This window comes from Tenrec ecaudatus, chromosome 14 (assembly GCF_050624435.1).
Source record: "Tenrec ecaudatus isolate mTenEca1 chromosome 14, mTenEca1.hap1, whole genome shotgun sequence".
NCBI classification, from domain to species: Eukaryota; Metazoa; Chordata; class Mammalia; order Afrosoricida; family Tenrecidae; genus Tenrec; species Tenrec ecaudatus.
The window spans coordinates 111268764-111293157 of NC_134543.1; the positions used below are offsets into that span (position 1 = coordinate 111268764).

At 40.8% G+C, this 24394-nt stretch overlaps 1 protein-coding gene across 1 annotated transcript in view; it reads right to left on the reverse strand.

Annotated features, from left to right (window-relative positions):
- The window catches only part of ATP8B4 (ATPase phospholipid transporting 8B4 (putative)), a 272810-nt gene that overhangs the window by 35499 nt on the left and 212917 nt on the right, over positions 1–24394 (reverse strand). The window contains exons 19-21 of the mRNA XM_075530752.1: positions 14047–14211; positions 12727–12838; positions 11099–11204 (exon numbers count right to left, since the gene is read on the reverse strand). Of these exons, the coding sequence (XP_075386867.1) occupies positions 11099–11204; positions 12727–12838; positions 14047–14211 (383 nt within the window). The remainder of the gene's footprint in view (positions 1–11098; positions 11205–12726; positions 12839–14046; positions 14212–24394) is intronic.

The window sequence follows — 24394 nt, forward strand, 5'->3', positions numbered from 1 at the left end:
TAGTTTGATACCAAGACACAGGGCCACCTGGGGGACCTATAAAACATCCCATCCTAGCACCAGTTTCATTATTAGAAATTAGGGAAGGGGACCAAGCTAAGAGAATGTGGCACCAACCAGTCAAATGAGACACCAGCTCTGAAAAATCAGGCAGCTGTTTAACTTTACAATTTTGTGCATCACAAGGATCCACATATAACCTCCCCTGGGGGGGTGGACAACAGATAAGTGGGTGAAGGGAGACGTCGGACAGTGTAAGACATGACAAAATAATAATAATGTACATATTATCAAGGGTTCATGAGGGAGGGCAGAGCGGGGAGGGAGGTGGGAAAAATGAGGAGCTGATATCAAGGGCTCAAGTAGAAGGTAAATGTTTTGAGAATGATGAGGGCAACAAATGTATCAAGGTGCTTGACACAATGGATGGATGGATTGTGATAAGAGCTGTGCGAGCCCCCAATAAAATGATTTTTAAAAAATAATAAATAAATTAAATCTCAAGCTTATTAGTGTCCTGGAGTTATAAGGCTTATAATAGATATTTAGCCTACTAGAATATTTTTCCGGTGACTAGAACTTGTGAACTAGGACCCAGGTATATTTTACCTGGCCCTCAGGGTAAAAGGCAGATTTTGTGAACAATGCGACACAAACAAAAGAGGAACACACTCACCTTCCAGAACAACCAGGACTACTTTCTCATCTATTTCCTTTTGGCAGAAGGCCTATGTGTTGGTGAAATACAACTATGTCATAATCTTCCGAGAAATGATAGCAGAGTTTAATTGCAGCTTTCTGGGCATTCCCTTAGCACTGAAACAGAATTAACCCAGGCCTCCAAGTGTCTAAAATGATTTCATGACATTAAATTTGAAAAGAGCCGTATGTATAATACGCATGAAAATTACATATCCATGTTTATGAAAGAATCTAAACACGCCTGACAGGTTTAAGTATAAGCATTTAGGTCATTTCCTTTGAAAAGCTACTATCACTCGGATCCTGTTCTTTAGATACAGTTTTGGGGGCATGAACTCCCCTTGAACTCCAAAGGCTGCCACCAGGAAACAGAACGGCCCAACTCACTTTCCGGGGTTCATCCCTATACCTATGGATTTAGATGTAAGGAACCAGAGTGGGCATGCAGAGAGTGATTTCAACTGATAACTCTTCTGGCATGCTTCCCCTGCCATCCCAGTATTTGTTCAATGCATGATATAAGTGTATTACAATAGTTATTGATTATGCAAGAAAATATAAAAGTGTATTCTCTGTATTGCCTCACTGTCTGAGAGCCTAAGCATGGCATTAGCTCCAAATGTGCATTGAAATTAGCATATTATCTGCCAGCAAAGTGACCTTAAATGTACTGAACTATTGAGTCTAAATTATTTCCTTTGCCCCATCTGACTATTTTTTTCTCTTTCAAAAATGAAAATATTGGTCACGATCCATCTGGAGCAAATAAGAGTGAAGAAAATCAAAAAGGTGCAAGGGAAAAATTAGTCCAGAGAGCTCATGGACCAAACTGCAGCCTTCGGGACACTGAAACCAGAAATAAAAGACAGTGCCCAGTTGCCTGCCATTAGATGCACTTTGGTCTGCTTGCTGTTCCTACTTTATTCACTCCATCAGAAGCTTCTGGATAGAGGAGCAGAAATGAGTAGAATAAAATTCAAAAGCAGTCTTGCTTGTCAGATAGAGACTGGTGGAACCCCTGAGACTACGATGCTTTGACCCCCTTCAGGCCTGGAACTGAACTGAGAGCCAAACAACATACTGTGAACAATAACACTAAGAAGGTGAGCCTGTCCTCAGAAAACTTAGCGCCACATGTTTCCAACAGCAGCATTTGCCTAAAGACAAATTCCAGGATGCCAGGGAAGGAGGAGGAATGGAAATGGAAAACGAAGAAGCGAGAGGAGGGAAGCTACCTTGTGGGGGTTGCAGTCATTGACCTGAAACCAATTGTGTCTGAATGGCTGAGTGGAAAACAAATTTGCTCCATAAATGTTCACCCATACATCATAAAGAAAAATTGGGGGGGGGGATGAAGAGAATTTTTAGCTTTTTATTTAATTATAAAAGCACTGACATTCCATGATGCTCACCTTCCTGACACAATCGCTGAAGACAAATGGGTGCATAAGCAAATGTGGTGAAGAAAGCTGATGGTGCCCGGCTATCAAAAGAGATAGCATCTGGGGTCTTAAAGGCTTGAAGGTAAACAAGTGGCCATCTAGCTCAGAAGCAACAAAGTCCACATGGAAGAAGCACACCAGTCTGTGTGATCACAACATGTTGAAGAGATGAGGTATCAGGCATCAAAAAACATAAAATCATATCATTGTGAATGAGGGGGAGTGCGGAGTGGGGACCCAAAGCCCATCTGCAGGCAACTGGACATCCCCTTACAGAAGGGTTGTGGGGAGGAGAAGAACCAGTCAGGGTGCGGTGTAGCAACAATGAAACATACAACTTTCCTCTAGTTCCTAAATGCTCCCTCCTCCCACACTATCATCATCCCAATTCTACCTTGCAAATCTGGCTAGACCAGAGGATGTACACTGGTACAGATAGAAGCTGGAAACACAGGGAACCCAGGACAGATGGTCCCTTCAGGACCAGTGGTGAGAGTGGGTGGAGGAAGGGTGGGGTAGAGAGTGGGACCTGGTTATAAGGATCTACATATAACCTCTTCCCTGGGGGATGGACAACAGAAAATTGGGTGAAGGGCATATCAGGCAGTGTAAGATATGACAAAATAATAATTTATAAATTATCAAGGGTTCATGAGGGAGGGAGGAGCAGGGAGAGAGGGGGGAAATGAGGAGCTGATGGCAGGGGCTTATGTGGAGAGCAAGTGTTTTGAGAATGATGAGGGTAATGAACGTACAAATGTGCTTTATACATTTGATGAATGTATGGATTGTGATAAGAGCTGGATGAGCCCCCAATAAAATTATTTTTTAAAAGCACTACATGATCATTATTGCAAAAACAATTATTAGAAAATATAAAAAGCCATAAATAAGTCATTAAGTGCAACTTATAATTCTGCCACCCAGTTGGCACCATTGTGTATCTCCTGATGAACTTGATAGGTAAATTAATAGATATAGACATATGGGGCTTGATATTTATATGCAAATATTTTGGCCAAGAAAGGGATTATATTGTGCATGGTATTTTATAATCTAATTTTTCACTTAACCAATATACTATGACCATCTTACAATGTGAATAAATACCTAACTATATTTATTGATTTCAAATTGCCCCAAAGCCTGCAAACGTTATGGTTATTGATAAAATTCCCCATGGTTGGATTTTAAGCTGTTTCTAATTTCCATGATTATAATTGATATATCACTCACTGCCATCAAGGCAATTGTGACCCACAGAGACCATACAGGACAGGGTAGAACTGCCCCTGTGCATTTCTGAGACTCTTTACAGGAGTGGTCAGCTCCATCTTTCTCCCTTGGGAGCAGCTTCTAGATTCAAACTGCTGACCTTGTGGTTAGCATCCCATGTGTAACCACTCCGCAAACGCATTACTGATGATGCAAAGACTGTGTGGACCACAACAAACTATGAGTAGTCTTGAGAAGAGTGGGAATTCAGAACATGTCATTGTGTTTATGCGGAATCTGTACATGGATGAAGAGGCAATTGGGCGAAAAGAACAAGGGAATGTTGCATGGTTTCAAATCAGGAAAAGTGTGCATCAGGGTTGTCTCTCTTGTCAAATCATCAAACACTCTGGCGCATACGAAGAAGACTGCAGCATCGCCATCAAAGGAAGCCTTATTAGCAACCTGCCATCTGCAGGTGGCACAGTCTTGCTTGCTGGAAATGCAGAGAACTTGAAGCATTTGCTGGTGGAGATTAAGGTTCGCAGCTGCCGTAGTGGGTTACAGCTCCATGTAAAGAAGCCTAAAACCTGTACACCTGGCCCAGTAGCTAACACGACGATAAACAGAGAAACAATTGAAACTGCTCCGCAACCAAGGCTCAGGGACGCAGCGGTGAAGAGATCAAACAAGACAGTGAATTGGGGAATGGACTGCTTAAGAGCTCTCTAAAGCAGTGGCTCTCAACCTGGGGGCTGTGACCCCTTTGGGGGGTCGAATGATCCTTTCACCGGGGTCGCCCAGATTCATAACAGTAGCAAAATGACAGTGATGAAGTAGCAATGAGAATAATGTTATGGTTGGGGGTCACCACCACATGAGGAATGGTATGAAAGGGGCGCGGCATTAGGAAGGTGGAGGACCACGGCTCTACAGGGCTGGAAAGCACGGGTATTACTTTGAAGACGAAGGTGCCCCGACCTCAAGCCATAGTATTTGGATCGCCTCATAGGCATGGGAAAGTTGCACCTGGGATAAGGAAGACGGAAGACATAATTCGGTCCTTTTGCATGACAGCGCCGGAGAAGAACATTTACAGTACTACGGACTGGCAGAAGAACAAACCTGTTTTGGAAGAAAAGCCGCCAGAATGTTCCTGAAGAGCTAGGAGGGTGAAATTTCGTCTCCAGTACTTTGGACATGTTGTCGGGAGTGACCAGTGCCTGGAGGACATCATGCTTGGTAAAGGAGAGGGACTGCTAAAAAGAGGCCGTTCCTCCCTCCACCAGCCGGCCGGACACGGTGGCTCAACAAGCGCCTCACACATGAGAACAACTGGGAGCGTGGCACAGGGCCAGGCGGAGTTTCCTTCTGCTGAACAGAGGCTGCTGTGGATGGGAGCTGGCAGGACAGCACCGAGCCACAACGACTGATACAGAGCCGTGGGTTTGCCCACTAGTTTCTGTGGATAAGAGCCTGAAGGTGGGAGGGTTGAAGGAAAAGTATGTATCTGTGTGTGTGTGTGTGTGTGTGTGCGTGCTTTTCCATGTAAAGAAAACCGAAATCCTCACAACTAAACATCCTAACTTCTAATGAATATTCTAGCTATACTTCTTCCAAGATAAAATTTTCTGTATATATATATATATATATGTGTGTGTGTGTGTCTATATATACATACATATATTATATACTATATTATATTAAATATAGTATTTGATGCAAAGGGCTTAAGTGGAGAGCAAATACTTTGAAAAATGATTAGGGCAAAGAATGTACAGATGTGCTTTATACAATTGATGTATGTATGGATTGTGATAAGAGTTGTATGAGCCCGCAATAAAAAGTTAAAAAATATATATAGTATTTGATTTTATTTAATATTCATCTATATTTCCACAGTATCTATATATATGTGTGTATATGTATATGTGTGTATGTGCGTGTGTCTATATACACACACACGCACAGAACAAGCCAGCAGAGAAGTTTTAAATATATTGCTGTTTCCTTCCAGAAAGTTTCTACTAGTTTATACTGCCAGCAACAGAATATAAGAATCCATATTTCTCCACATTTCTCCCATGTAACGATAGTATGTCATCTACTTAGTCCACCAAATTTAGCTAGGTAAAATCTTGAAATAATATATTAGCTTTTTTTCCCATCTCTTTTATCTCACGACCGGGACAGCAGGTGACCCTCTGTATTTAGTCAGCGGCAAGCTTCACCCACCACAGGAGGGGTCTGACAGAGCCAAAGAGAGATGAGGGAGGAAAGGAAGTCACATTTTTGCTTTCGAGTGCCAAAATAGACTTTTGAAACGGTACTGAATTCCAATGACCTTGAATTTCACTAATTAGACTTTTGGGAAGAAAGAAAAAAAGTAGCTTGGAGTCACAAAAGACTGATCCTGAAAGCAATCGGACATCAATGTGTTTAGAAACAGCCTCTTGTCTCCATCTTCCATCCCAGGGACTTTGCCGAATAAGGGCCTCAGATGTTGATCAGTTCCTAAAAGGAGGGTGCCCACACCCTGGAATGATAGGAAATAGAGGAACAGTGTGAGTAAGAAGATGCTCAGAGAGCAGGTATTTTGGAAATCAGAGTGTGGAAGGAAGGATTCCGTCTTCTCACTGAGGTGCGTTCACATGGGAGTAGTAGAGAAAGGGGATTTCAGGAAGAGAGTCATGTCAGCGTCTAAATCTTCTCAGGCCTACGCAGGTGGAGAGGAGCAATCTAACCTTTCCTATTTCTCCAGGAGCCTATAGAAGTCAGGTGAGAGGGAAAGCGAGCAATCAAAAAGGCCAGAGACCAAGTCAGGGACACAGCAAGGAGATGTGCCAAACGCTTCCATGGGAAGCGTACCTGCTCTGAGTGTGAGGTGAGTGTGAATGCCAGATGCAAACCACGTTTAACCAAAACATACAGTTTAATTGTTCTGTTAGTCGTCAGATAAGAGTTCCAAGTTCCGTTTTCAAAACTTTAGCAAGTTTCTATTCCTGTATGTTAGGGTGTATTCTGTTAAACTCCATGCGAGGGCAAGCTAGAAACGACAAAGCATTCATTCACTTATTCTGAGTCTCATCCTTTCTACCTCCAAACGAGCTATCAATTTCCTCTCACCACGGTCACGGCCTTTCTTCCCATTGTCTCAGTTGACTCAATGCAACCTGCATCATTTCCAAACTTTCCTGTTCCAACCACTTCCCAATGCATCTTTCTATCCCAGTCTTGCACTTCCCATCTAGACATACTTCCTCCTTCCTGGCATTGGGTGGGGGGGGCGGCATTTCTAAAGTGCAAAAACTGAGCAGGAAGCCATAAGTACCTATCCAACACTGTTGGGATAAAACCTGGCAAGTCATATTTGTCTGTGGGTCAATCTATCTCCAATGTCATCTCTGAACTATCACCCAGCCCCTTAACTCTATCGTGCACTCTAGCCACAACTTGGAATATTGTTCCTGGGATCCAGCATGATTTCCCCATGCTTTCCACTTGGGCATTACTTTGAAGTCAATCTGCAATATCTTTAGGCAGCGTAGCCAGTTAAGGGGGAGGTGGGGGTGTCTAAGCAAAGGGGGCTTTAAAATGTTCATGGAAAATGGAATTAAGAAATAATGAGATTTCTCTCTACTATTTTTAAGCCCCCTGGAAAGGTTATCACAGATGTCAGCATGTATTTTTAATATCATTAGAAAGATAATGGGGAAAACTGCAGAATTTCCTATGATACAAAAGCAGGGAATCCCTTTTGCGTGTGTTACTTTTCTTGTTGTTTTTGTCGGTTTTGTTTTTACGATATTTTTGCCTGCCATTACAGAAACCTAGTGTGAAAGACATCTGTACTACACTAGTTAGAAGTAGTGACCAGAAATGGTGTTTGTCTCTGCAGAATAAAAATTAGAAAATCGAGTTATGTTTTATATCATTTTGTTGCAATTTCCATAGTTTTAAAAATAGGTTCTCTTGGGCCTTGGGGAGAAATATGAATACAAGTAGTCCTTGCTAGTGCCAAGATTAGGAACAATGACTGAAAAAGAGCAGGGCTGAAGGAAAGAGTCGAAAATGGAAGGATATTCACTGGGAAGCCCTCCAAATGAAATCATCTATATGGAGGTTAATTTTATCTCCACCTTCCAAATAAGAAATGCAGGCAGAGAAGGTTAAAGAAAAAACATACAGAAAGCCACAAGCCCGAGCCCAGCTTGTGCTGCCCGAGATCGAGCCCCTGGTCTGGCCACCCATCTCGATGGCGCCCATCGCCACTAACCAGTATTTGCAGTAGTTGACGGCAGAGATGGAAGCTCTTGTGCAGCAGGCCCTTTTGAGCATCCTCGTATTGCAAACCCACCATTTCAATTGCCCTCCCCAGAAGCGAGGGGTCAGCAAGTTGTGGAACCTCATGATTCAGAAATGTTTGCAGACCGTTAAGGCAGTTCTAAACCACCAGCTGCTTTACAGGGAAAGGATGAAGCTATCCATTCCCATAGAGCTACACAGTCTCGGAAACCCACAGGGCCAATTCTAGCGTGTCCTTCTAGGACTGCTGTGAGTCAGCATCAACTTCGTGGCATGAGCTTGACGGCTTGAGTTTATGACGGGGGAGTTGACAAATGCCAGACTGCGATTGTCCAATATCTTTTAAAGCGTGTTTTTGCTGTTCAATATATAACAGCTGTAGTGTTTTGTTTTGTTTTGTTTTTAAGTCACTAAGCCAGGGAATAAACATGAAACTGGGATTCCAAGTCAGACCCAGCAGATACAAGCACCAGTCTATTCTTCCTATAGCTGACTGCCATGGCTAATCCAGTGTCAGAGTCCTCTCAAGTGCAGTGAGTTGGTGCATATTTTAAAAGATTAATTACTTAAAGGGAGTAGGAATGCATCTAAAATGTGTTTAGAGAGACACATGGCAAGTGATTAAGCATACAAGTCCTAGGGTCCAGCTCTGAATATGCAAATCCTAGCGGAACAACTAACTAGTTGTGAAAGTTAGGTCCAATGACTTAATCTTTCTTCTTCTAACTTTCTTTCTTTTTTATTTTTACTTAATCTCTCTGTGCCTCTGTTTCCTAGTCTGTCAAGAGAAATAATGTCGCCCTACACCATTGGGTTGCTTTAAGAAATAATGAGATACCTGTATTTTTAACATGTCTTGGAAACCGCACTGGAAATTATAAGAATGCCTATTAGAATTATGACTAGGTGGTATCATAGAGTATGCATTGGGCTGCTAACTGCAAGGCCAGCAGTTTGAATCCACTTGCTGCCCCATCAGAGAAAGGTGAAGCTTTCTGCTCCCCTAAAGATTTGCAACCTTGGAAACACCTGGGAGCAGCTCTACCCTTACGAATCGGCTCTATGGCAGTGTGTTTGATATTTTTGAGTTTATCAAACTTACTAGATTCTAGATCTAACATTTATCTTCTTTTAGCAAAAGTAAAAAAAAAAAACCTCAATATAACAGGTTAGCTAAAGAATAGGATCTTTTAAAATCTCTATATAAGATGAGAGTGACTTGAACAAGTATCCATAGGTGTTGATGCTAAAGATGTCCCTTCTTTCTGAAGTTCAGGATCACAAGTAGCATTAGTTTCAAAGATGAAGACACTGTAAAGAATGCCATGCAGCCCTGTTATTAGGCTACAGGAGGGTTGGCCCTATTTTAGAATGCAGGTGGTACTCTAAAGTTGCCTCTAAGCCAACACTCAGCTTGGCCAAATTCAAAGCGAGTTATGTTTAGAAAAGCTAGTACAGGCTGCAGAAGGTAGAAACTGGGTTAAGACAACAGCTGAAGAAGTGCTGGGGAAATCATTCCAGTCTTGGAAATTCAAAGGGGCAGCTCAACCCTGTCCTGCCGGGTCCCTATGAGCCGGCATCCACGCGACGGTGCTGAGTTTCGCTTAGTTTGGGGAAACAATTATGGAGATTTTTTAAAAATCACTTTCCTCTAAATGAATGAACAGGAATCAAATAGACTGGGATATTTTAAAGGAATTATTATTTCTCAAATATTAATGTTTGTCCATTTCTAAATTCAAATTCACCACTTACGTATGTACCTATCGGAATCTCTAGGTGGCACAAGCAAATAAGCAATCAGTTACTAACCCAAAGGTTGGTGGTTCAAACTCATCAAGAAGCAAGAAAGGCCTAACTATCTACTTCCAAAGGTCAGAGCCATGAAGCTCCTATGATGTGCAGTTCTACTCTGGTCCGCAAGGGGTGATCATGAGTTGAAGTCAACTTGATGGTAGCTGAATTATTTTTGCTTCTATAGATTCTCATTGCTGTCTACTCATTCTGACTCATGGTGACCCCATAGGACAGAGTAGAATTGTCCTTGTGGGTTTCTAAGATTGTAACTCTTTAAGAGAGTAGAAAACCTCCTCTTTTTCCAGCAGAACGGCTGATGGTTTTGAACTGCTTACCTTGTGGATAGCAGGCCAAACACATAACCACTCTGCCAATAGCGCTCCTTTACACAGTATCTAGCAGTACTAGGCAACTGTTTTACAAAATTCAAATTATGCTGTTTCTCATACATGAATACGTCAAAAAAGCATGGCTAGAAATTATGTGAATCATTATATTAAAAAAATACCCAAATGTGAAGCTATTGTTTCCTAACATATCCTCCATCGAAGTCTGCACATTTTTGAAGGCCATGTTTCCATCTCACTCACCCTTTCCTGGAAAAGCGTGAGTCATCCCATATCCAAATGAAGGTTGCCATCCCTGAGAGACGCAAACTGGGAAATGCAACTAACTGTGAAGGGGGCACTATCCGGGCTGTAAGGTAGATAGGATGAGGTTTCCCAAGGAAATTTTTATTCCGCTGTCCTATAAGGTCACAGTGAGTCAGCATCAACTCAATGACACTGAGTTTTCCTACTCAGGGTAGGAGAGCTGTCACTGTCCTCAGAGAATAAGCAAGTTCACTATCGTGATGGAAGGCGGGGGGAATTATTGGCACAACTTTCCTGGCCTTTGTCTTCACCAATGCAGTCTTTGATATTGTTCAAACGTCTTCCTAATAAGCATCTGTGTCCTACCAGGGAATTAGTCAGGACTGAGCCCTGTGGAGTCCAGGACTGTCTGACACTCAGACTTGAACTAAGCTGCCCCTGCACATCCTCTCAAGACACTGTTTGGATTAGGCCTTTTTTTAAAGGCACCTGAACAAAACAAAGACCAGTATATTACTAAAAGAACATGTCTGCAGCCTTCCACGGATGAGAGTCCTGCTTGAACATGTCTTGTTTATAATAAGCTGGTGCATGTGTAAGCTGGGAGCAATACTGTTAGGTTTACCTTAGGACTTGTTCCCAGGCCCCACCCCTTGTAAATTCTTTATTTTTATGTCAGAATGAAGGTAGGGAATTGGTAGGTTTAGCAAGTGTCTTCCATGATACTGATCATTAGTCACCCTGTAAAAAATAGCAGATACTTACCAACACATAATGTTAAACGATAACAACATAAATGACCTGGAAGATCTTTCTAAAACCACTTGAGAAATGTTGAACACCAAAGACACTGAGTCATCATAAATACTGTTTTACCTCGGTTTGTCATCAAAATGAGTAGAAGCTTAGGAAATAGATGCAAAGAAAGAGCTCCACACTAAGCCAGGATCACGGGATTACCTTTCTGTTATCTCAGCTCTTTGATAACCCTTTTTTCCCTTCCCTCCATTCCATCTTCTCTTTTCTCCTTCCTTTGTCACTCACCTGAGTTCTTCTTTGACTTCAACGATGGTGTTCCCTGCCAGAACAAACACTTCATTCATGTCATCAGTCAGCATGTTGCAGGCATAGCCAATGTTGATGGCAGTTTCTGTTAAAGAATCAAGCACCAATAAGTGAAAATATTACTTAATAGCATGCATGCCTTTTCCATAAGTTTCAAAGCAATGCTTGTAGTTCCTTGAAGCCTATAGGTCAACATAAGGCCAAACAGAGCATGGCAGGTGGTAAAATGAAAGAGATCCAGAGGGAAATTTGAAGTAGCAACATCTAGGAATCTAGCCTTCCAATTTACTTTCAGAAAACTCTTTTATTACCAGAGGAATGCTCATGAAAAGATATTCAGGTCTTATGATAAAGTTATAAGTACAGATATATAATATTTTTCTAGAAGTTTCCAAAAAAAGTCTTGCAAAAGCTGATTTTCAGTTATGCTACAGTAGGGAAATTTTTTTTAAACTTCACAGGATCCTATTTAACTCATTGAATGTGTCCTAAATCAAAGAAATAAATTGATAAAATCTTAGTATATCTTTTGTATAAATCACAGAATTTGATGGCAAATAATAGTAAAGTTGGGTATTCATAGACAGTGGACCAGCTTGCCTCATTTATCAATATCAAATTCTAGAGATAGTTTGTCTAGTAACACACCACTGGGCTCAACTCTCTACTGTTTAGAATTTTTTAAATAATTTATTTGGATGAAGGTATAGAGAACTGAATTATCACATCTAAATACTCTAATTCTCTTTTTCAAATGTGCAACCGGTAGATAAGATCTTAAAAGAACATATGTTACAGTTAAGAGACAAAGGCAATTGGGCTAAATGTCAACTGACCCTGTGGTACTTACATAATCAGGTGTCAATTTGGGTCTTGATAGGATTATGAGTGAAGGGGTGGCGTGTCTGTCAATTGGGTCATAGGCAATGAGGCCTCTTTGTGGGAATGGCCTTCTACTGAGGATTCTGGGAACTCTGATATTTTCTCCTTGGAGGTAGGAGACACACACTCTCTCTCTGCTCACTCCCTGGGAGACATGGCAGCTGACAAGACACATAGACCTACACATAGTGCCCTGAACTGGAGAAGCCACGTGGACCCCTGCCAGCACGGAGATGCTTACAATGCCACTAGATCCACAAGACTCCCCACCCTCTGGCCTGTGATCGCCCTGCATTTGGCATCATTGCATGTATTTCCTAAGTCTGAAGAGGACTTTATAGATTGGTATCGGATATTTGGGCTAATATCAGGCTTCTGGATTTGATCTGGACTGGGCTGGGATGTTTTCTCAATATTCAACTGCTCTTGTATATAAAGCTCTTTCTTATAGACATATGAGTGTCTATGAATTTGTTTCTCTAGTCTACCCAGACTAACGCAGATCCCATGCACACTGTTGAAAGTATTGTGTTAGCTTATCTTAACTTCATTTTTCCTCCAAAAATAAATAATCACAGTATATTAGCTTTCATTTGGGTGCCTCAACTCTTTGCTTTGTGGAGAATTAAACAAATATTTAATTAAGCTTTGTGGCTAGTCACAATTTTACCATAAACATTATCTTTCCCATTTCAAAACTTCATAAGAATTCATTTTCAAATTACCTTCTTTGTCTCCTGTTAGGACCCAAATCTTAATGTTGGCCAGCGATAAACTTGTAATCGTTTCAATAACACCCTCCTGTAGCTTATCTTCGATAGCAGTGGCACCTAGTAACTTCATTGAAAAATAAAGAAGACCTTATGTTAATGCATGCAAGCGACATGTGTTATGCCTGTGGGTTTTCATCACAGCAGCCAGGGGGCAATAGATACGATGCATTTGTGGAGCAGTCACTCCACTATGTGCAGAAAGGGTCTGAAAGGACCCCATGAGGCAGTTCCCAAATCAAACTAACTAATGCTGAAAATCCTGCAAGTTAGCATTCACATGATTGGGTGTAACATAGACAGTCCATTAGTTTGCATGGTGAGAAGCCATGGGGCCTCTAGAGACTAAAGAACTCCCCAGCTACAACCCCACGTATATATTATCAACTAGGGAGGCCCAGAGGAAAGCCCTCAGCCCACAGAAGGCTGATCCCCAAAATAATAGAGCCAGTTCCCAAATCAGCCGACTCCATGAACAAAAAAGTGAAGGCCCCAGTGCTCCAGTTTACCCGAGATGAACATCATATCCTCCATAGTGCTTCGCAATGGCTGCGCAACCTTGTCCTTGAGTGCTCTCTAGAATAGACAATACTCCAGCGAGCATAACTCCCAGCTATTCGGCAGTGGCTCTCAACCTGCGGGTCATGACCCCTTTGGGTCGAACGACCCTTTCACAGGGGTCACCCGATTCATAACAGTAGCAAAATTAAAGTGATGAAGTAGCAACGAAGATAATTTTATGGTTGGGAGTGACTACCACATGAGGAACTGTATGAAAGCTTCGCGGCATGAGGAAGGTTGAGAACCACTGTGTTAGAGGCCTAGGATGGCTTAGAGCTAGAGTGCCCCTCCGTCACAGGGTGAGCCATAAAACAAAAAGAAAAAAAAAGCATCCAAGAAGACATACTAGAAGCTGACAAAGAATAGCGAGCCCACTATTTTGTACTACTGGGGGGACTTCCAGTTGCATAAGCCACCGCTGCTAGAAATAAGCAGGTCCAGGCAATGTTTTGTTCTGTTGGACATAACGTCATTATGAGTCGGAACTGACTCAATGGCATCTAGCAACAACAATAACAGTAGAAAAACCTCTAAGCCTCCTGGGGCCGCACTCGGGCACATCCAGAGCCAATATATAAAGCATGAGTCAATGTTTGAAAGAGCAACATCTGCTGTGCGCACGATGATTTAGCCAGTGGCTTACTTCTACGATCAACCTCTAAACATATATGATCCCTTTCCTAAACACAACCCATCATGTTTCTAAACTCATACCATCAAGTCCCTCTCAATTTCTTCATACAGTCCGGCTATCCGTTCGTCTCGCTCATCCAAGGCAGAACTGGCATCTTCCAGCATTTTATGCCACTCTTGGAAGTACTTGTCGTCCAGATCTCTGTACGCAATCGCCAAGGTTCGAAGGCCTTCCCCAGCAAATTCCTGCCAGGAATCAAAAAACAGGCAATAACCATAGCAATCATCACATGTTTTTCATGCAAATATTTGACCGTACTCATCTCCAGGCTTTTACCTCCTTGGAATATGGGAGATAATGTTAGGATATTTCTATGCAGTTAAAACATTCCAGAGAGGTTGCCTTATCACTAAAGGAAATTGGAAAGGCAGCAGGAGTTTACCAGCTGAGCCGTGAGCAGTGGTGGCCGTCACCTGAGAACCCCATTTGAAACCACGTGTCTTGGGGTTGCCACCCTTGCCTAATGGAAGCTCTCCTGGCCATGATAGGGGCCCAAGCTTTTTGATGGCCCATGACCCTTGCTAGCAGAAAGAAGGGACTACTCAAAGGAGCTATTGTTTTTAAAAAGGCAAGAGGCTCTCTTAAAGGCATGCCATACACCAGAGTCTTGTCTTATTCCCCTGGGAACATAGGGATATACAAAACTGATTTAGTCCTAACTATGTGACCGCTCCTCTTTTAGCAATGTTTGTGAAATTCCTCATTTAACTTCGCCCTTGCTGTCTTCTTTGACAGATGACAGAGATGGGGCACAGAGAGTTTGCAAACTGGTTTAAGATTATCTAGGTAGCAAATGGCAAAGCTTGGGTTCAGGTTCAAGTCTTGACTACAAACTCTGGGCTTTTCCTGTAGCTTGTAAGCCACAACTCTTCCCCCAGCAGCATCATGGCACCAGGGAAGACCAGACGGCCACTAGTGGCACACTGACTATTGCGCTCATAAAGTCTCTATACAAACAGTACATGGATTGAAGTGCATGATCTTTACATCCTGAAACCCAGCTGCAAGAGTATGATGACCTTGTTGAGCGCCCCCAGGTCATCCTGAGGGTCACCTGCCATTTCGCATCTTGAATTCCCGTACCATGTTTTAATAACTCTCTTGGAACTCTCTTGTCCCACTTGCTACATTCTATTTTGGTTTTTTTTTAAGTATTTGTAGTTGTCTCATCATTCCCGCTTATGGCTAGGGATTATGAGTTCTCCACCCTTGAAGGCACTGTCAAATCGAGAGAGAACACATATCTAAAAATAGCCATCATAATAATCCCTATTGCATACTGACATTCATAGTTTTAAAAAATTAAATGAGTATTCTTCTGGAATCAAACCACAATGTAAATTTCCATGTGAGGCTTAAGACTTTCTGGGGGTTGGGAGGGAGGAGGGAAGGAAATCATCTAACAACAACAAAATTAGTATTTGTATAACCATTTATATTATATTCAAAACATTTTTATCGTTATCATTTTTTATCGGACAACTGCGGTTAAAAGATAAGGTGATTTAAAGAAACATAAGGAAAGCATGTCTTAGGGGACATGGTTTGGCTGGTCACATAAAAATAGGACAGACTAAGCCCATGTTGCTCTGCACTCCTCAGGGCGGCTCTTTCACGAAACCCTCTTATCTCTTTAGCTAGACGATGTAATCAGATGGACCGCATCCTAGTGCCTTATGCATCCCAGGGCCTGAGATGGGCAGGAGATGCAGGAAAGGAGAAGTCATGGGCTGGACGGGAGAGAACTGTTAACGTGGGGGAAGGGCATGATTAATACACAGGGAGATTAATCTGGCGTGTAATGCGATGGAGGCAGGGAAAGACTGGGAGGTTTACAAGAGTTAAAGACAACAGAAGCAGGGCAGATGAACAGGCTGAACAGATATAAGAGGGAGACTGGGAGTGTACCCTACTCTTGACAGAAAACATGTGTATCGCTACACATAGATCTACGAATGTGGTGAAGCACAATGGGGGTAAAGTGATGAAAAATTCCTAGGCATAAACAAGCACCTTGAGGAGTCTGGTCCCTCATTCCCTGTGGAAATATAAAAAATACCCTCCCATTGGGTGGGTTAGTGCCCTGTGCTCCCACTACCCATTTCATTTTTTCCCCTTTCCCCACCTCCTTTTCAGTTGTCTACCATATGTATCCCTGTATTGGGTCTGGACATGCTATACTACCTGGTCCTCACCCAGGAATGTTTGCATACAGTAGCTTTTTCCCTATGCCCCTTTTACATTTTTTAAAAAAATGCTTACCTCATCAGACTCATGTTGTACTTATCCATTTGTGCTTGGCTTACTTCACACAGAATGATTTCCTCCATTTCTTCCCATACAGCGATGTGTTTCATATGTCCATCACTGCTTTTTAGTGATGCGTAGTACTCCATTGTATGTTTGTACCACAGCTTTTTAATCCAATCCTCTGTTGATGGAAATCTGGGTTGTTTACAACTCCTTGCAATTGTGAACTGTGCCACAATGAACATTGGAGCACAGATGTCTGGCCTTGGTTTGTTTCTTGCCTCTTCTGGGTATATGCCTAGTAGGGGGATTGCTGGGTCATATGGTAACTTGATTTCCATCTGTTTTAGGTATCGCCAGATTGATTTCCATAGTGGCTGTACATACTTACAGGCCCACCAGCAGTGGATGAGAGTTCCTGTCTCCCCACAGCCCCTCCAACACTTGTTTCTTTCTGATTTTTTGAATTGGGCTACCTTTGAGGGTGTCATTGTTTTAATTTGCATTTGTCTTATGGCTAAAGATCAGGAACATTTTCTCATATGTTTGTTGGCCATTCGGATTTCTGCCCCTGTGAAACTTCTGTTCAAGTCCTTTGCCCATCTCTCAAGTGGGCTTTTAGTTTTCTTTCTCTTTGGAAGCTATCAGAGTATTGTAGATTTTAGTAATAAGGCCTTTGTCTGATGTGTCAAAGCTAAAGATGTTTTCCCAGTCCGTGGACGCTCTTATTACTCTCTTGGTGGATTCTTTCGATGTACATAGGTGTTTTATCTTTAGTATATCCCATTTGTCAATCTGTGCCTCCTCTGTGTTTGTGTCCTTCCCTCTTTCTAATAGCCTCTGTATTTCCTGTGCCAAAGTTCTCAGGTTGGTCCGAATTCCCTCATTGATGGCCCTAACACTTTGGGGCTTAACTTCAAGGTCTGTGATCCACCTTGAGTTTATTCTTGTGCATGGAGTAGATAAGGTTCTTGCTTCATTTTTCTGCAGGTAAATATCCATTTTTTCCAGCACTACTTGTTAAAGAGGGCATCTGCTTCCCATTGGATATTTTTTGGTCCCTTATCAAAGATCAATAGTCTGGATGCTGATGATTTTATTTCTGGGTTTTCAGTTCTTTTCCATTGGTCTGAGTATCTGTCATTATACCAATATCATGTGGTTTTGAAAACTATGGCTGTATAGTATGTGCTAAAGTCACATAAAGCAAGCCCTCCCATTGTGTCCTTCTTCTTTAGGAGTTCCCTGCTAATTCTGGGCTTCTTCCCTCTCCATATGAAGTTGGTAATCAGTTTTTCCATTTCTTTGAAGAAGGATGAGGGTAATTGTATTGGGATTGCATTAAACTTGCATAGTGCCTTTGGCAGAACTGACATCTTGATTACATTGAATCTTCCAATCCACGAGCATGGGATATTCTTCCATTTGTTGAGATCACTCTTGGTTTCTTGTAATAGTGTTCTGTAATTCTGTACATATATATCTTTTGTTTTTTTAGTTAGGTATATCCCTAGATATTTCAATTTGTGCTTGGCTATTGTGAAGGGTACCACCTTTTTGATCTCCTCTTCTGTGGTCTTATCTGATGTATATAACAATCCAATGGACTTCTGTTTGTTGATCATGAATCCTGCCACTCTGCCAAACTCCCCTTTTGCTTACAGTACTCCCCTTGTTGAGCTTTTTGGATTTTCCATATATAAAATCATATCACCTGCAAATAATGTTAGTTTCACCTCTTCCTTCCCCAGACGAATATCTTTGATGTCTTTTCTTTGCCTTATGCTATTAGCTGAAACCTCAAGCACAATTCAGTGGGATTGTGTTCATCTTTTCTCCATTGACTACCACGTTGGCTGTTGATTTTTCATATATAGCTTATATTGTCTTGATGAATTTTCCTTCTATTCCTATCTTCTCAAGTGTCTTCAACAGGAATTCACGTTGGATGTTGTCGAATGCTTTTTCCATATCTGTCAATATTATCATGTGGTTCTTATAGTTTTTCATGTCAATGTAGTGAATGATACTAATGGTCTTTCGTATGTTGAACCATCTCTGCATCCCTGGTATGAATCCCACTTGGTCATGGTGAATTATTTGTTTTATATACTTTTGTATTCTGTTGGCCAGTATTTTGTTAAGGATTTTTGCATCAATGTTCATTAGGGATGTTGGTCTGTAGTTCTCGATTCTTGTGGGATCCTTGCCCATTTTTGGTATCAGAGTTATACTAGCTTCATAGAAGGAGTTCAGGAGTTTGCCTTCTCTTTCTATGTTCTGGAAGATTTTGTGTAAGATTGGTGTCAGTTCTTCCCTGAATGCTTGGTAGAATTCTCCTGTGAAGCCATCTGGTCTAAGGGGTGTTTTCTTGGTAATCCATTGATAACCTTTTCTATTTCTATGGGTCTGTTGAGATTCTTGATGTCTATCAAGGAGAGTCTAGGGAAGGATTGTTTTTCCAAGAACTTGTCCATGTCTTCTAAGTTGTTGAATTCATTGGAATACAATCCTTCATAGTGCTGTGTAATTATCCTTTTGATTTCATTCATGTCTGTTGTAATGTCCCATTTTTCATCCCCTATTCTTGCTATTGAAATTGTTCCTTCCTTTCTTTGGTTAAGTTTGCCAGCAGCCTGTCGATTCTGTTTATCCTTTCAAAGAACCAATTTTTAGCAGCATTTATTTTTTTTACATAGTTTTCTTGCTTTCCCTCTCCTGAATCTCAGCCCTGATTTTTATTATTTCTTTTCTTTTGCTATTAGTAGGATTGTCCTGCTGACTCTGCTCTAGTTTTTGTAAATTGTGTGCCAGCATATCAATCATGAGTCTCTCTTCCTTTCTCGGGTGTGCATGTATTGCTATGAAACTTCCTCTGATGACTGCTTTTTCTGTGTCCCATAAGTTTTGGTACATCGTGTGCTCATTCTCGCTGGTTTCTAGAAATTTCCCAATTTCATCTCTGATCTGTGCCAGTACGCACTCCTTTTGTAGTAGAGAGTTATTCATCCTCCAATTGTTTGCTCTTGTTTTCTTCATCTTCCTTTTGTTGATTTCCAGCCTTACGGCACAGTGGTTAGAGAGAGAGGTCTGTATGTTATCAATGTGCTTAAATTTATGTAGATTCGCCTTATACCCCAGTATGTGGTCTATCTTCAAATATGTGCCATGTGGACTTGAGAAGAATATGAATTTTTCATAATTGGATGAAAAGCTCTGTAGATATCTATCAGGTCAAATTGTCTAATTGTAGTGTTTGGATCTCTAGCCTCCTTATTGAGTTTCTTTTCCTGTGATCTATCTTTTTCAGACAGCGGTGTACTGAAGTCACCCTCTGTAATTGTTGAGGCTGTGATTTCTTTTTTCATCTTTTGGAGTATTTGATTGGTGTATTCAGCGGATCTCTCATTCGGGGAACAAACACCTTGAGGAGATGAGTCGCTGGTCCTGGGAGGTCAGAACACCAATGTCCATTGGCATCCTGCAGTTCACAAGGACAGTGTTGTCTATCCTACTTTGGTGAGTAGTGATTGGGGCCTTAAGAGTCCGTGTGAAACTATCTAAGGTCTCTCGCCATCTAGTGGGGAAACAAATGATGAAGGCTGAAAGACCAATAATGAGTCCAGTGGTCTAATGGATACACAAACATCAGTCGCCACAACCCTGAGACCAGAAGAACTAGATGATGCCTGGCTATCACTGCCCACTGCTCTGTAAAGAAGGTCCCGGATGGAGTGGGAGAAAAATGTGGAGAGAACTCAAAATCCATCAAAGAGATCAAACCATGGCATTTTCAGTTGCTTCATATATAAGTGAAAGTTGGACATGAATTAAGGATAAATTAAGAATAAATGACGCACTTGAATTTCTGGTGTTGAAAACGAATACTGAAAGTATCACGGATTTCCAGAAAAACAGATATCTCTCTTGGGGGAAGTTCAGCAATAGGGCTTCTTAAAAGTATCACAAGATTTTATTGCATGTACTTTGGACATGTGATCAAGAGAGGCCAGTCCCTGGAAATGAGCATCATGCTCAGTGAGTTGAAGAGTAGTGAAAAAGAGGAAGACATTGGGTGAGGTGGATTGCCACAATAACTGCACCAATGTGCTCAAACATAACAGCAAGTTGGAGCCTAGCCCTAGACTGGACATGTCTCCTTCTGCTGTAACGGGATATGTGTGAGTCAGACTGACTTGAGGGGACCGGACAGTGCATGAACTATTTGTGAGTTATTTGAGCTAATGTGCAAAACCCTTGCCAGGTAGCCCCACTCTCCCCTATTAATCGCTATGTTTTTCATAACTTCAAACTCAAATGAACAAAACATGTTGATTTAATGAACCAGGAACAATATGAGAAAATTAATGACAAAATATATTTATTCTAGACCACTAATAATGAAGCAAAATAGGGAGCGAAGTACAGAGAAAGGAAAGAAAGGGAAATATTTTACAGCACACATCGATAAATTTTGGACATAATTTTAACACACTGGATAATAATAATTGGAATTTTACCCTGAATATTAATTTTTTTAAGTAATACTGGATTATTTGAACAAAATTTTATAAAACTTATTTGGAAACATTATATGTATCTCAACTCAATTCCGTTTTTTCCCATATTAATATTTTTGTACATTTTATATGTATTTATAGTTATTTACTATTTGAGTCATATGTAGAAAAATAACAAATAAATGATTTTTAAAATAATAAAACAAAATGTTGGTTTTTTAAACAACATTTTTTTAGAATTATTTTAAAAAAATAATTCTCCAAGTGTTTTTTAAGGAGGGATGTCAGAGTTTTAAAAAAATAGAAAGATAGAAAAGAACAAAGAAAGAAATTACTCAGTGCAATTTTCCTTGTTTTCTCACCAATGTAGTTTTCCACTTTTTGCAAACTTCTTCCTAACAAACTGCCATGATCATTCTGTGTCCTTGGAGAAAAATCTATCAAGATTAACCCATTAGAATTAAAAAAAACAAAACACACCACAGAGAATCCAGGACAGATAAACCCTTCAGGACCAATAATGAGAATAGCAATACCGAAGGGTAGAGGGAAAGTGGGGTATAAAGGGGAACCAATCACAAGGATCTACATATAACCCCCTTCCTGGGGGACAGACAACAGAAAAGTAGGTGAAGGGAGACATTGGTTAGTGTAAGACATGAAAAAATAATAATAATTTATAAATTACCAAGGGTTCATGAGGGAGGGAGGATGTGGGAGGTAGGGGGGAAATGAGGAGCTGATACCAAGGGCTCAAATAAAAATAAAATGTTTTGAAAATGATGATGGCACCAAACATACAAATTTCCTTGACAAAATGGATTAAGATATGGATTGGGGTAAGAGTTGTACGAGCCCCCAATAAAATGATTTTTTTAAAGAATTTAAAAAACAAAAACTGTTACCATAACTTTCTGAGCTCCCCTCTCTGCCCTGAATATACCTGGCCCAGCAAATCCCCTCAGAAGTCATTTTGATTGGACCTTATTCTCTGGTTGTACCATATGCCCAAGACTCGTCTCCAGTTATGATTCCTTAGCTTTTAGCTATTATCTCACTTAGAAGAAAAATGGACACCTTTGATACCCACCCAGAAGAAAGCTTACTGACACCAAGAGGTTCACCTAAAATTGAAAATGCCAAACCATGCGAGATTCCCAACGTTAGTAACTACTGCACCCATGGTAATTTTTCCAACAGTTTATAGACTTCAACCAGTTTCTTCATTCATCAGAGTTGATGGTCTTTCCTCTTTTGGCTCTTCTTTGAGTCTTCCTAATCTTTCATAAAACATTTGATCCATTTAAAAAACATACTGCTTTCTGCAGGGAAGTAGTTTTTATTTTTTTTGAAAAGCTTCAGTGATTTGGGAAGAGGTCCATTCGCGTTTTTGTTAGAAATCTGATATAGTTCTGCCATAAATTTTTTTTCCCATGACACCAAGGTCGTCTTCTTCATCACCTTAATGAGACAAAGAGGAGGCCTGGTGGCATAGTTGGTTAGGCATTTGGGGTTGATAACTGCAAGGTCAACAGCCCACCAGCCTTTCTGTGGGAGAAAGATGAGGCTTTCTATTCCTGTAAAGAGTTACAGTCTCAGATACCCACAGGAGTCCTTCTCCTCTGTCTCAGGGTTGCTCTGAGTTAGAATGACTTTCTGGCAGTGAGTTTGAGCTTGAGTTTGAACGAGACTCAGACAAAACCTTTTCTGCAGCTATTTACTGATTTTCCAGATATGCTTAAGCATCTTTTGTTTGGAATAAATCCATGCATGTAACTTACTTCGTTCATGGAATAAACCCATGAACTAGAATTCTAGTAGCAATGCTTTTTGACTCACCCTTGTATTTCGTATAAATAAATAAAGATGTTTAAAGGTTACGTATCACTTGAAGTGGCTTTTTCACTAGGTAAGAAAAGCCTATCAGAAATGACAAAATGTGAGAGATAGATTATTATGTGTTCAAATTCCTGAATATGGCTGGTAAGAAACCTTCAAGGCATTTATTGCTACCAGCCATAATGGAGAATTTTCTCCATTTGTGACCAATATACTTTTATTCTCTAGAGTTTCCATTTTTAACTAAAAATTCATTGGAATTTCCATATTTAAATTAGTAAACTGAGCACAGACACCTCCTTCCACTTCTCCCCAAAATTCCATTAAAGGAGAAAAATCATTTGAAGAATGAAGCCATAAAAGCTCTAGAAAAGGTTAAAGAAATGAGAACGCTGAAGTCAAATTGACAGAGATAACAGAGCAGGGAAAATTGCAACTCCAAATTCCAGAGAAGCATTATCTTCCTAAGGGAGCACTGGATAAGGGCCAGCCTTGGAAGTAACAGATACAAAGAACTGGAGTTGCCCCAGGGAAAAAGCCACAAAATAATTCATTAAATAGCTAAACGTGGTACATCTGGGCCTGACACGCCCATCCCAACATCCCTCCCCTTCTCAAACATGCAAAGCAAAAAGGCAAAGAGATGGAAAAGATGAGAAATGTGAAGTAATGTGATTGATCAATCCGGGCAATCAACAATCCATTTCATAGGGATTCCAGTAATAGAAAGAAGATACTGAGTAAGGGGGAGGGAAAACAAACTTAAGAGACAATGGGATTTGTCTTTGTGTTAAAGAAAGACTCGTGTCTTCATAGCTAAAGGACCCACCTAGTATTGGGCAGGATGAAGGAAAGCATTCCTAGCACCTCCATTGATCTCAGGATACTTAAAACATTGAAGGATAAAGCAAAAGGAATTCTTTTTAAATCCCAGCAGATTGCTACAGAAGGATGTCATTCAAACTGACATCAGACTTCTCATCAGCAATTCTCACTGCTAAGAAGGCAAACAAGCAAAAACTTCAGAGCTCTGCAAGATAGCGATTCGCGCCATGAACTCTATACCCTGTAAGAACAACGAGAAAATATAAAGCCCAAACAAGAACCTGCTTGGATTTGGAAAGACTTGGAAAGCTCATGAGACCCTCCTTACAAAAGTCAACTCAAGGATGTGCTGGAGTGCAATGAAACAAAGAAACAAAAAAGAAAGAAGAGACTCCGTTGACTATGAAGTAAGGAACAACTCCCATGGGATGGGGGCAGTTGAGCAATGGAATGATTTTTTCTCTTTTGTGAATTCTATCATGTGATTGTTCTTGAGTAAATAATATTGACACAATCACCCTTCTACAAATGTTAGTTTTACTGACATATACATCAGAATGAAACCTTAAACAAAAGTCTTAAGACTTGGCTTTAGCTATAGACTAGAATGTCAATAGCATAAGCCTTAACAAAGTAAAAGAGACTTCGAAGAAGGGAGAAATGTGGGGAAGGAACAAATGGAAGAGAGAGGCGCTGTGCTAATTCCTTACCCTTCACAGTGGAGATTCAAAATACGGTTTCTCAATTTGATAAGTCACCGAACGCATTTATAAGTGAAGTAAAATAATGCATGGGATTTGCTTTATAATCAGTAAATAAGGAAGTTCTAGATAGGGTTAAACTCACTGCCATTGAGTAAATGCTGACTCGTAGCCATAGGACAGGGTAGACTTGCCCCTGTGAGTTTCTGAGACTGTAACTAACCCTTTAGCTT